General features: G+C 47.7%; 1 protein-coding gene across 2 annotated transcripts in view; it reads left to right on the top strand.

Annotated features, from left to right (window-relative positions):
* RPS6KA2 (ribosomal protein S6 kinase A2) overlaps positions 1–13,314 on the top strand; it is a 444,300-nt gene that overhangs the window by 87,661 nt on the left and 343,325 nt on the right. For both annotated transcript variants that reach the window (XM_054491090.2, XM_054491089.2), the window contains one exon: positions 3,795–3,845. In XM_054491090.2, the coding sequence (XP_054347065.1) occupies positions 3,795–3,845 (51 nt within the window). The remainder of the gene's footprint in view (positions 1–3,794; positions 3,846–13,314) is intronic.

Here is a 13,314-nt window from a genome sequence, read left to right as displayed (position 1 = left end):
GGACTGTCTTCCTCAATTGTACAAACAGGGAAATTGGGGCTGAGGAGTCCAATGACTTGCCGAAGTTCTGGTGCCAGGAAATAAACCCTGGCTGGCTGCTTGGGAGGCTGAGCTCCCCACCACGGGCCGTAGCATCTTGGGAGCGCTTAGCCGCGTGGTGCTGGGATGGGTGCAGCAGGAGCAGGGACAGTCACAGCATTCTCAAAGACCCAGAATAACCAACGCCGGGACGCTCGCTGGGTAAAAACAGCTGCACCACTGCAGCCACATCGCCACTTGAAAGTGTCCAATTTTCTAGAGTCCCATGCACTAATTTCACTGAGAAATTCATAGCTGATGTTGATTCTATCAACTGCCTGACCATGACTGTCTAAATGTGTCTTTTGAAGAATGTGCATGATCTTCAAGATATTCCGTCATCTGGTAAGCAGGGGTGCTGTGAGCACGCTGAACACCTTTTGTATTATAAAATTTGGTTGTCAGCTTTACTTACAGTCCAATCATAAAAGACCCCTGAGGATCAAATGAAGCTTGGTCATCCAGACTACGACCCCAAGTGCCGTGAAAGCAGTGATGTCTGCCTTTCACAATTCTCCCACAACACCAGGTCACTTTCTAGACTTTAAAAAAAAGATTCAATCCATATTTTTTTCCAAAAGATTGGTGAGTATTTGTTTAGAAATTTCTGATAGTTTATTTCAAATCAACGAAACACACAAAAATATTTGTCTGACCCATGTCCATTTATTTTCTGCAAGCATGCTTGGCTATTTGACAAGTGTCCTCTTCACGGAATACCCCTGGAGGACAATCATTTGCACAAAGCGTTTTATGTCATCTCAACGGTAGTTTTTTTTTCTTCCTGGTGGAGCTAGCCATGATGATAATAAATTCATGTTTAATGTATTTTGACGATAATGTGGTCACAGGTATGTAACAGGATGGACAGACAAGAGGAAGGGGACAATAGCGGATTGCAGCCAGGTGCAGTGGCTCACACCTGTAATCCCAGCGTTTTGGGAGGCCAAAGCGGGCGGATCACCTGAGGTCAGGAGTTCCAGACCAGCCTGGCCAATGGTGAAACCCTGTCTCCACTAAAAACACAAAAATTAGCTGGGTGTGGTGGCGGGCGCCTGTAATCCCAGCTACTCAGGAGGCTGAGGCAGGAGAATCACTGGAACCTGGGGGGCAGATGTTGCAGTGAGCCAAGACTGCACTACTGTACTCCACCCTGGGTGACGGGTGACACAGTGAGACTCCACCTCAAAAAAAAAAAAAAAGAAAAAAAGAAAAAAGAAAAGTGGATTTCTTTAGGAGTCAGGATTTCCCATGGGGGCTCTGACTCCCCTCATTAGGGCACACTGGGCTTTCCCGTGGCTCCTCTTCCCCTCTCCTTACTCCCTTCCCTGCCTCCTTCTGCACCCTGCACAGTCACAGATGCTCCAGGGGAGGAGATGGGATCTGTAAGGGGAGTCCTCTCCACTCGTGCCCTGGATCAGAAAGGAGTAGTAGAGGAGCCGGGATTTCCTTCTGGAGCTGGAAGCTGCCCCTGTTCTCTGCCCACACATGGTTGGTCCAGGAGGGGAGCCCACACAGCAGGCTGACCATGATGTTGAGAGGATGGGTGTGGGGGCCAGTTTGGAGGAAGAGAAGGGGTGGAGGTGGGAGGGATAGCGTGGCTGCAGAGTGGCTGGAGAATCCTCATTTAATGTCCAAGTCATTCCAGATTCCCCTGTTTAATTCAGGGGAGTTAACAACATTCTTAATGTTGTTTGCAAAGAAGAGAGTCCAGGAAGTGAGAAGGGAAAGACAGTGATTCCAAACAAGACAATATGAAAAATTTAGTCATGTGTCTTTTTATGGGGGACCCCAAGCACCGCATACCCTGGATGCAGTCTCAGGTGCGTCCTGACAGCCGGGCTTAGTAGCGCCATCTGTGTGGCGCTTCCTTGGAAAAGCTGATGGCCCTGAGAGTAGGTCATGGGGTGGAACGAGGTGATGGGTAAAGGCACAACATTGTAGCACATTTGGGATTTTCATGCTATTAGGTATTTTCTGTAAAAGCGTCATTTATGTTCCATCAGGTCTCACCATCTTTTTCAAGTTATAGAAACAGAATCAAACCTTCTTAAAATTGGCAATTTGTTGGCTCACGCCATTGAAAAGAGATGGTTTCTGGTGAGTCTGAATCCCAGGGTCCAAAGCTGTCAGCAGGACACTGAATTTCTCTTCCTCCTTGCTCGACTCCACTCTCAGGCAGGCACATTTCCAAGGCAGAGCAAGCACAAACCCCAGACTTAGGTCATCTGCCAGGCTGGCCATCCCAGGACAAGGGGGCTGACGGCTCTGCGGGAGCCCTGCTAGGGCCTTTCTCCCGGTGGTGGGGGGCTGGGGGGTGGGGTCATTCCCACCTGGACTCCATGGAGCTAGTGTCCCATAGAAAGGAAGGGAGTGCTCACCAGGAGGGGAGAAGGGCTGCTGGGTAGAAACCCCACATAGGCTCACCATACATGCCCAGTACAATACAAACAGGTACATAAATGGCAAAAACAAGTGGTAAAGTCAGCATTAGAAACTGTATTCCTGCCAGTTATTAATTACCGTCCAGTTGGGGACATAAAACAAGAATAAACACACAGAGCTATGATTCTCACCTTGATAAACCGGCCGTTTGTCAGCTGTGTTGGAGGACAGAGGCGGTGTAGGCTCAGCTCGATAAACTGGCCGCTCATCAGCTGTGTTGGAGGACAGAGGCGGTGGAGGCTGAGGTGAAAATGGGCACCCACAGTGCAGGGGTTTCTCTCAGGGCAGAATTGCTGGACCCCTTTCCTCATGGCACACTCGGGAGGAGCCAGCCCCAAAGCTGTGCTGACTCATGACAACCGAGGGCCACGTGAGGCAGCAGAGACCGCTGGTATCTCCCGTTAGCCTTCTCATTTCATTTAGATGGTGATTCCAATGCTCTGTCTTCTGACACTTGAACTGCAGTCATCAGTAGGGGCAAAGGAGATTTCATTTGAATTCTGGCTTCTTCCTTCATCTCTTATATTTCAGTGGGTATGAGCCAAGGAACAGAGAACAGAAGAGAAATGTGGCAGGGAAAGGCTAAAGGAGAAAGTAGAAAATGGAAATGTGGCCCCTGCATTACTGAATGTGCTGCAGTAAGGGTAGCCGTTGTCTCTGCTCTCAACAGTCCTAAAACCACGTTGCTGAGTAACATCTTCAGGTCACCTCCAAACCACACTGGCCAAAAAGAGGCTTGGGAAGAAGAAAGGCCTCCTAGACACATGCGCTTCCGGGTTTAAGCCCTGGGACCAAGCATGATTGGAATTTTAACTAGGTGTATGCGAGCGTATTACAGATGAAGATGAAATCTACAGATTAAAATAGCTGGAATGAGCCTGTTAGAGTTTAGAGTCACCTGAAAGCATTTGCCTGCTCGTCACTGATGTGCAGCTCGGAAGATAAATGCTGTACATCTGGAGCTTGAAAGAGTGACTTTCTTTCCGTTGAGGTTTGAGGTTGGTGATGGGCGCACCATCACTTCCTTTGGCTAAATTTTAAAAGTTGCACAAAAGTCGCAAGTTCCTTTCTTCTGTAGGCTTTCACTAAAGGTCTTCCTGAACGCGAAAGAAACTCCTCCAATTATTTAAAATTATGTGGAGATTAATGTTTAGAAACAAAAAGCTCACAGGCCTGGTGAGTATGGTAGTAATGCCCTTGCTAATGAAGTTGCTGACTGTAAATATGTCCTGTGACTTAAAGGAATTCTTTCTTCGTTTCCATTTTCACAGGGCAAAAGTGACTCAGCTGCCTCCAAGACAAAGGTAGCTGGATCCGCAGAGGTAAGAAGCATTCCTATGGGTTTGTTTTTTTCCATGCTCATGTGAGTTACATTTTTTTTTTAAGTTAAACATGAAGTCTTTTTCAATTTTTTGAGTTGTTTCACGGTGCCCAGAGTCCAGCAAGGCAAGCTGTGAAGAGCTTTTAGAAGGCTGGACCACTCCACAGGAAAATGTGAATTTTTTGGCATCCTGTGGGGAATCCGAGTGCTTTGTGCAGTAATGTCCTTGTACAGCAGGGGCTGCCTTGCATGCTAAACTGAGGATGTCATCTTGCCATGCGTTATGATTTGAGTTTGATTCTGAATCTCTGCATCACTTTATGTCCAATATTCCTTTTAAAACTATGATGTGCCTTCAAAATAAGCTGAAATTACCAGAGGCAGAAGGGAGCCATGACAGCAAGGCAAATGTGGGGTGCTGAAGCTGCCCGGGGCTGTGTCTGCCCTTGGGATTTGCAGGTTGGTGGCTGGCCAGCCTTCAGACTCTAGTGTGTATGGCTCAGCAACAGCTTTTCTAGGAATTAGGACTAAAATAGATAATTTTAGATGGAGGTAGATTTCTCCTATTTCAAGCATCTATCTGGTTTTAATACCTTTATTAATAAGACATTTTTAAAGATAGTTTAATGGCTGTTTTCAGTGCTTTGGGCTGCAACACTCAGGTGAAATGTAATACGTCGGTAGTCATGCCACGTGTGGTTGTGACACCATGGGATTGATCATCCTTGGGGCCGCGCCTCTGCAGCAGTCACAGCAGGCTAGATGGGCCTGCTCCTTGTAGGTGCCAAACGGGTCATTGGAATTCGGTTTCTGGTTGAGCTTATGTTCATCTACGTTGATACCTTAAACTATGCTATAGTTCATGTGAAACAAAAATACTCCTGATTTTCTGGCAGCTTTCCTGAAGCTAAAAAGCAAAAATATCATAGTAATAAGGTTAAAAATGTCTTATGAGAACAGCATGAGCTCTGCCACAGGAGTCTTGCTGGGCAGTGGGTGGCCCTCAGAGCTGCCCAGGGAGGGCACTGCACAAGGATGCAGTCGCCTTTTCTCGCCCCGTCACCGGGGCCTGCAAGTCCCTGACGGGAGAGGCTGAGTCCCACCTGGTTTTAGGTGGTCCCAAATCCTGGAAGAGAGGTCCCTACTGCATTCCATTGCCAACAATGCTTGACATTTGAATTCCACTGTTTTACTTTTTCCATACTTGTGGTACTACTCTCTCTGAACGCATTTTGCATGAATTGAGTTTCCTTATTGGACGTGGAACTTGTGTTTTGAACTGTACGGTTGATGGCAGCCACGCAAAGGTGAGGGGTGGGCACACAGAATCTCAAGCTGGTTCTGACTGTTTCAGCTAAGGGGTTAGGCAAATGCCTGAATCCCGGTTTGGATTACATCCTAACTTAAATCAACTCAGCAAACAAGGTCTGCTGGGGTTGGAGGAACACAGTCTTCTATTCCTTTCTCATAATCTCTTGTCAGTCTGGTCCATAATCTGTCCAAGAAAAAAAGAGTCAAGCTGTAATTGGCGATTCTTAGCGAAACTTGATGTGGCTTTATCCAAATGTGTGATGAACTGTGTTTCTTGGCAAATGAAGAAGTTTTATTATTATCTGTATCATCCCGATCCACACCTAGCCTGGGCACTCCAAATAAAGATGATGCGTTCCAATACTGGGTGTTTCTCCTCTCTTGGTCATAGCAGTGAACATTGGGCCAATGGCACAACCGTGGGTCTGATGGGTGCCGCTCACTGAGTTCAGGGCCAGGGTAGGGTGTGGGTGCCCTTGGAGAGTCGTTCCTTCCTAAATCAACAGCCAGGCTGGCACAGGCATTAACCATAAGTGCCATAGTTGGAACTGGAAAGTGTTCCCAGGAGAGCGGCTGTTTCTGCCAGGACCCTGTGTCCAGTCACATCCTAGGGTCAAAGCATGGGAGAACCCCCGGAGCCATGTGCCCACAGGGTCTCTGTGGGCTGAGGGCCAGCAAAATCCCCTCCACTGCCTTTAGGCCCAGAGCAGGTTAAACTCCTGGCAGTGTTTCCAGATTCACCTTGAATTTGATAGACAGGAACCCCGTAGGTTCAGGATAAAAAAAGCAAATCAGATCTCACACAGCATCACCCGGGAGCAGCCCAGCAAGTCTGACAAGGTAGGAAGGCAGCAGTGATTGCCAAGTGAAGGATTTAACTCTCCCTCTGCTGATCATTCTGGTTTTGTTTTGTTTTGTTTTCCTCTCTCTCTCCCTCCCTACCCACTTCTCTCTGTACATATTTTTTAAAAAACTCTACAAAAGCTGATGTTCAACAGATTGTTATACCAGTCTCCTGCTGAAACTCCTAACACAGACTGAGCCTCTGAAGCAGAGGCAGTTGTCCCTGCCACTTGGCTAAGGAACACTGGGCCGCTCACCAGGATGGTCCCAGAAGCATGGGTGGCACTAACACAGCGGTCAGCGTCTTTCATGGATTTTGCCTAATAAGTCCTACAAGGTGCCTCTAGTTTCACAGCTAATTGTATGTCCTCTTTCTCCATCATGATTTCACTCTTTATTTATTTGCCTTTATAAAAAAATGAGTTTTAGAAAAGACACAAAGGAGGTTCCAGTTCCAAGGGGAGGATGCTTTCTTTTGTCCATATCCAACCTCAACCAGAACAGGGGGAGCTCGTCCAGGGCCACTGCTGCCCGCTGAGGCCCTCTCTGGGTTTCCTCCTCTTTCTTCCCTTTTCTTACGGCTTTGAAGTGAACACACATGCCCTGTTGTGTAGAGCTGCATTGATCCATCATCTATCGATTGGGTGGGACTTGAACAAAGAAAAAGTAATTGTTCCTCAGATTTCCTGCTACTGGAAGGACAGAAATGTGAGCACTCTTATTATGGTGCAGCGGTGGCCAAGGTAGCGGTTTTACATGTGGGGACACAGAGGCAGACTCCACGGTCTTGGAACAATACAACCCCCAAGGTTTACACCAGTGAGAGCAGGCTCTGCTGTGGTTAGCAATCCCTACACACTCTGTCGCGGCCGGCTGCCTGACACCAGGGTGTGTGTGTGTGTGTGTGTGTGTGTGTGTGTGTGTTTGCGGAAGTATTGTCTTTAGTTCTTAATAATTTGGGAAACAATATGTTCTTTTGTCAAGTAACCTGATATGCAGATAAAATAATGAGGTGACCCAAACTCAGTCCTTTGCAAAGCAACTTAGGGAGCTGCAGTGCAGGGGCTAAGCCTGGAACATTGTGGACGCTCAACACATTCCGGCCGAATGTTCACCCTTCCTGGGTCCCTTTGAGGCTTGCTGGCAAGTGGAGCCCAGTCTGAAGGGCTCCTGGGTGACAGCAGCAGCGCTTAGCTGAGTCACAAAATTAATTTTCCGAGTAAGATCCTGAAGGGAGCGCGAGCTGGCTTCTCCTTCCTTTTCGTCTTCCTCTAACCACGCTTTCACCTCTGGACCACATTGATCCACGCGGCCTTCGTAGTCTTGGCTAGAGGAATGATTTTTCTGTTTTCCTCTGTCTTTTTCATCAAATTGTTCCGTGCCTCTGCCTTGCAAGCTGAAGCATGTGAGACGGTAGTCGCAGCTGTATTTTGCTTTCTGATGGCGTTGCTCATGGGGAGGTGATAGGCTACATTAAAAACTGGGCAGAGTCTAGGGAATAAAATACAAAAGTCTGGTTCTTCAGTCTGTTTTCAGAGACAAAAATTCCACGGTGGAGCTGGCTCTTCCCGCAGGTAGTTGAGCCCTTCCTCTTTGCTAGGGCAGCCCCCAGGTAAGGAAGGGACCTTCATTCACTCTCTGGGGTAAGTTGGTGCAGACTTCTGGGTGCAGCAGGGTTCCGGGGAGGAGAGGCACATTCCTCGGACTTGTAAACAAAGGCGAGGGAGGAGAGGCACGTTAGGCCCGCAGGGCCACGCAGCTGGGTCCGGACACTGTGGGGCGAGTGGGGTGCCTAGGGAAGCTTCCAGAACAGGGGTGGCAGCAAAAGGAAATACCTGCAGCTAAAAAGGAGTACCTCGCAACCTCTGTGCTTCTGCGTTCCATCCCCAAACAACCGCTGAAGAGACAAATTCTGTTTCATTCCTGTAGTTACTTGAGTAACTGGGTGGGCTTTCAAAATCTGTGCATTGCACTTCAGCAGAAAATAGTGCTGTAGTCAGAATTTGAGCTAGAAAAATCCTTTGATTGAGGTCATACTTATAAATGTCTTTTTGGGATAGCTGGAGAAAAATCAAACATTAATTTTAGGGAAAAAAAAAGTAGATCCAAAGTTTTATCATATTCAGCTATAGCCCACCTCCTAACTCCCATAGAAACAGGCAAGATTGTTAGAAAAAGCTTGAAAGGAAAACACACATACACACAAATCCAAAAATTACCAAGGCTTTTCATTAAGTTGTACAATTATATGTAATTTTTATTTTCTTCATTTTTAAAATAATTTCCAAAGAAATCTATATTACTAGTACAATAATTATATTTGAAAATTAAATATAATTGAAGTTATAGGCCTAAAGTTAAGGCTCAGCTTATCCTAAAAAATTTTTAAATGGTACTATACTCATTGGGTGATGATACAGTACAGATTTAAGTTATTCAATATATCTTGGGTTTAGTAACATGGATAAGTCTTGTATCTCAGGCAATTTCAGCAATTGAAGGTATCCTCTATTCCGTGACATGAAAAGAAATATTCAATCCATTAATCAAACAAGTCACTGCCACTTACCAATGCAACCCAAAAGACGTCATCATGATAATTATACACCTCAGGCTACCCAAAGGGAATGTTTTGTCTGGAATTTGTAATTCACCCTGAGAATTTCTCATATCATAATCACAGCCATTATGATATTGACCTTCAATGAACTAGAAAACAGGAAGTGTTTTGTTCCTAACAGGCTGGAGGACTGTGTTAGCGTGAAGGGAGTATATACTCAGCCTCCCTTCCCTTGTTCAGAAAAGCTGGTAGTCACTGAGTGCCTGCCATTGCCCCAGCCAATTTTTCATAATCACTGTTTCTTTATATCACTATTAGTATTGCCATTTTACAGATGAGGAGATGAAGCCCAAAACAAATGAAGTAAATTGCTCAGTTGTGCATCTAAAATGTGATGCTTAGCCCCATGTCTTTCAAAAAAGTAAGATGCTCTTTGAATTCTCTTCTTTAAATGCCAGCTCCACATCTTGCACCTTCTACACCACTTTAAGCCAGCACTTTCTACATCAAGGTCTCAGAAAATAAGAGCTATAGGGAATGATGGTTATCCTTTATAATCTACTAAAAGTTAAACAAAGTTGTTTTCTTGTTATTACTGCAGGATTTATTGAGCCTCTGTGTCTTGGACCACACTGCGCCCGTCCCTGAGCTGCGGTTGCAATAAGGAACCTATTTCACCCCACACTAAGCGGGCAGCAGGGATCTTGGAGGTGGGAGCAGGTGCAGGGGCCACGGCTAAGGAGGGCTGGCTGTGCTTGTGGCCATGGGTTGTCACCACGCGTCCTGGAGCGTCCTCTACTTGAGGGCTGGCGTGCTGGGCACACCTGCTGACCTGCAGCCCTGGAAACATCTGGGAGCTTCTCATGGCACTCGGCTTTGTGGAGTCCAGCGTCAGGAGCACTGTTTATGAGTCCAGAGATGCTGCACACACTACCCATGCTGGCCGGCCACGTGGAGGCTCACTCAGGGCTGTGGCTCTCTTCATGTGGCCTAACTTCTGGGTCCTTTCCTTGTTCAGTGCGGTGGACCTGCCCTGGAGCTGGCAGGGAGGGGAAAGCCCCAGGCTGGAGCTGAGAGACCCAGGCGGGGTCGCCCCATTGGCCGTTTGGTCTTGGGAAGGTCATGCCACCTCCGTGGGCATATGTTGAGAGGACAGAACTCGGTAGAGATAACGTCAAGGCCGCCGAAGTGCTTTGTCTTTCCTGCATATGTGTGTTGATACATACATATGTGAACGCGCACACGTTGTGTAGTGTGTAAATGTGTGAAATACGTAGCACGTGACTGTAGCGTGTGTTTACACAGGTGCTTGCGTGGCTGTAGGCATCACCATGGTGGCCGCTGTCCCGGTCCCTGTGGCGTGTCTTCCTCGCGTTGTCAGGGGTTGTGGGCTCATGGCTGCAGGCTCCTTGTGGTTTGTTTTTCACAGAGTGAGGGCACCCGGCTGTGCCTGGGGAAGTACAGCCACACCCAGTGTGGTCAGTGACAGGGACCCTGGCCCCTTCCCAACCCCCTGCTCCTTGCCCTACTCTGCTTCCCCACCTGGGCCTGGGGCATGGCCTCCTCCAGCAACCACCCCTGTCCACCTTCTCACTGTGGCTGGATTTCACTCCTTCAGCTTCACTGAGCTGTCTTGCGAGGAGGGAAGCGCAGGCCCCGTGTTGTTAGACCTGATCCCTGCGTTCCAGCACCTCCTCAGAGCTTGCCATTCTCCACACCTTCCTTCAGGAAGCACCCTGCTCCTCGGCCACCCTGGGCAGAGCCTCCCACTCTTCCTCCCGCCTCACCGTCTTCCTCTTCACGCGCCCCCTGGTGTCCTTCCCTCTGCCCATCACTAAAATGTCGCTGGCCTTAAATGACCCTGAGCACACTGTGGCGTGCGATCCCAGGGGTCTTCCCAGCTCTGAGCTGGGGCTCAGCCTCATTTCCCTCACCCTCTCACTCACGCCCTCCCCAGTGGGAGTGGAGTCCCAGCACCGCGTGGTCCTCAGAGCCGGCCGCGATGCAAAGCACGGGGCACTCAGAAGCCCCGCACATGGCAATTCCTCACGCTCACAACTCCCCAAACACTTCGCATTCTTTCTAGCTGAACAACAAGAACCCTAACAGAAGTTGCTTTACAGCAGGTCATGGACAGTGTTGTGTCTGCCACACAATTCAGCATTTGGTGACGGACATAGACAAGGCCGGTCGTGCCGTCATGGATCTGAAAACAATCTTTAAAGGACTGTTGGGTGCGCCCCTCTTTCTCGAGGTACACGGACAGGCACAGCTCTAGTTTTGCTGGGATCGTTTGCAGTTGGTTATTATCATGGGGCCCTTGGGACTTGATTTGTAACAGCAAACTAACAAGGTCGTCGCCGTTCATCTGTGTGGTGCCTCACTACTTACAAAATGCCTTTTCTCAATGCTCTTATCTATACAGGGAGGAGGTAAAGAAATTGACAGCTCTTTCTTAATTAACTTTTGGTTTCCAAGGTTGTTCCCCCAAGGAAATCCAGGGTTCCCTTCCTTGCTCGTGTTTTTCTTTTGCTTTTCTTCGGTAAATCGTTGTAGAATACTCAGTATGTTCTAAGCACCTTGCAATGTGAACTCATTTGACCCTCACAACCAGATGAAGTAGTCACTCTCATTGCCACTCTCTCCCATTTTACAGATGAGAGCATGGAGGCAATTAAGTTGTACCAGGTGACACAGCCAAGTAGGGGAGTCACGGATTTGAACTGAGCCGTGTGGCTTTAGGGTCTTAACTGTGATTCTATGATGCAGACATTTGCTGAAATCAAAGATAATTTACTCTTGCAATTTATTTTGTGGAAATAACATTTTTCCATTTTCTTAATGTAACCCTTTAATGACTCCAAAAGAATTTAAAATTATTCTTGGCTTTGCTTTTTCCATGCTAAGCGAATGCCATCTAACAGGCTTCAGCTAAGCCTGGAAACCAAAACTGTAAGGCAGGAAATGTGATTCCTTCTATGATCCTGATACTGCTGCTAGGACTTTTCAGTTACTGGGTCCCAAATATTTTTAGCTTAAGACTCTCTGTTTGAAATGTAATAACAATAAATCACAGACCCCACCTTATAGTAACTATATTTTTGCTATCCATGCATTGAGGAGAGCCGCTGAACCCATCAATACCTTCCAAAGAAAACTGAACTTTATTCATGCTTGCAGCTATTATCACAGAAGCATGTGAAACCGTTTCTTTGACCTATGGAAAGTCACCTATGTACCTGTGTTTCCACCTGTGCTCTGCAGTAGCCTCGGTGCCCACAGGCCTCAAATCTCGTGGTGCAGGGCTCAGGGTCATGGCTTGCTCCCCTTTGCTTGTTAGCTCCTGGAAGTCGCAGCAGAAGTGAAGGTCGTTTCCTGGGAGTGGACAGGATGGGAAGGTGCTATTCTTTCTCCATGGAGCTGTTGATTTATTTACCTGTGAACTGGGAGCAAACAGGACTTTCATGTGAGGCTGAGTCTCTCAGGGTCCGTGGTGCACAGCAGGTTGTAACCCTGGTGCCGGCTTACAGCCCAGCGCGAGATCCTGAGTGATTCGAGATCAGCTCCGTAAGGGAAAATGAGGCCAATTTCCCAAGATACTTTCACTTAAGAACATGACTTTACACACTCCATGTGCCAGGGACTACACCAGGTGCCATGGGGGAGTTTGAACTTCATGTTCCCTCCTCCGTTTAACATGCACACACACACACACGCATAGACATACAAACACACACATGCACGCTGCATGAACACATACATGCATATACCAATTGCCTTGAACGGTGCTAAGGTTGAGCTGACATCACTAAGTGGTAAAGAGAGGCCATGATTCGGTTTTGCGTCTGAGGGAGAATGTGGTAAAATGTGGGGAGACTGAGGGAGGGAAGGACGCAGGGACACCACTGTCCTAGTGCCTGGGATGTGTGGCCTCAGTTTCCTTTTGGTGAAACCAGTACCTAAGGTTGCTGCCACTTGTCTTGGTCCAGATGGGACAGACCGTGTACCTCTGTGGTGACACCAGGGCCTCCACATGACAGGGCCTGCTTCTCACTCCTGTCTGCAAGGCCTCTTTCCCATGAGGCCACAGGCAGGGCTATCCTCGGCCACTTTCTTGGAGGTCCAGGGGGCTGGGAGACGAGGCTGCCCCATCTGGAGCTCTACCCTCCCTGGGCTCTTTGTTCTCGCCGTGAGACTGGGGTGCAGGGGATAACTTGCGCCTTCAACACTGCCTCAAATGCGAGGAAACACTTCCCTTCTACTCCATTCCCAATGGGGAGGACACAGCCATGCGGTCCCACCTTCCTATCTCCCCGGGACCTAGGAAGGGGAAAGGTACAACTCACTCCCAGTGATGTCTTCAACACAGGCTAAAATCATCCATCTGATTCTCTATGGGTCCAAAGATACGGAAGTGAACTACTAGGTTTTTCAGAGGAAGACACAAAATATTGCTTCCAGGCTGAGATGCTGATGGTCTAATGGAAACACAAAACAGATGCTTTCTGCTGTGTCGTGGTTGTTTATTCTTTGGGCTGAATTGTGTGAGCATTTTGGTTCTGCTGCTGGAAGGTGGATGCTCACATGACAACAATAGCAATGCTTTTAAAGCCATAGCCAATACACAGTAATAGCTGCTTTTCACCAGTTAGCCAGAGATGTTTTCAAAATAATGTCTTTAAAAATGTATTTGGTAGATGAGTAAGCCAAGATTGTTATGATGATTTCCCCATGGCATAAAATAAAAGGCAGCCAG

The sequence above is a fragment of the Pongo pygmaeus genome, chromosome 5 (genome assembly GCF_028885625.2).
Source record: "Pongo pygmaeus isolate AG05252 chromosome 5, NHGRI_mPonPyg2-v2.0_pri, whole genome shotgun sequence".
NCBI lineage: Eukaryota > Metazoa > Chordata > Mammalia > Primates > Hominidae > Pongo > Pongo pygmaeus.
This window is presented reverse-complemented; position numbering and strand designations above follow the sequence as displayed.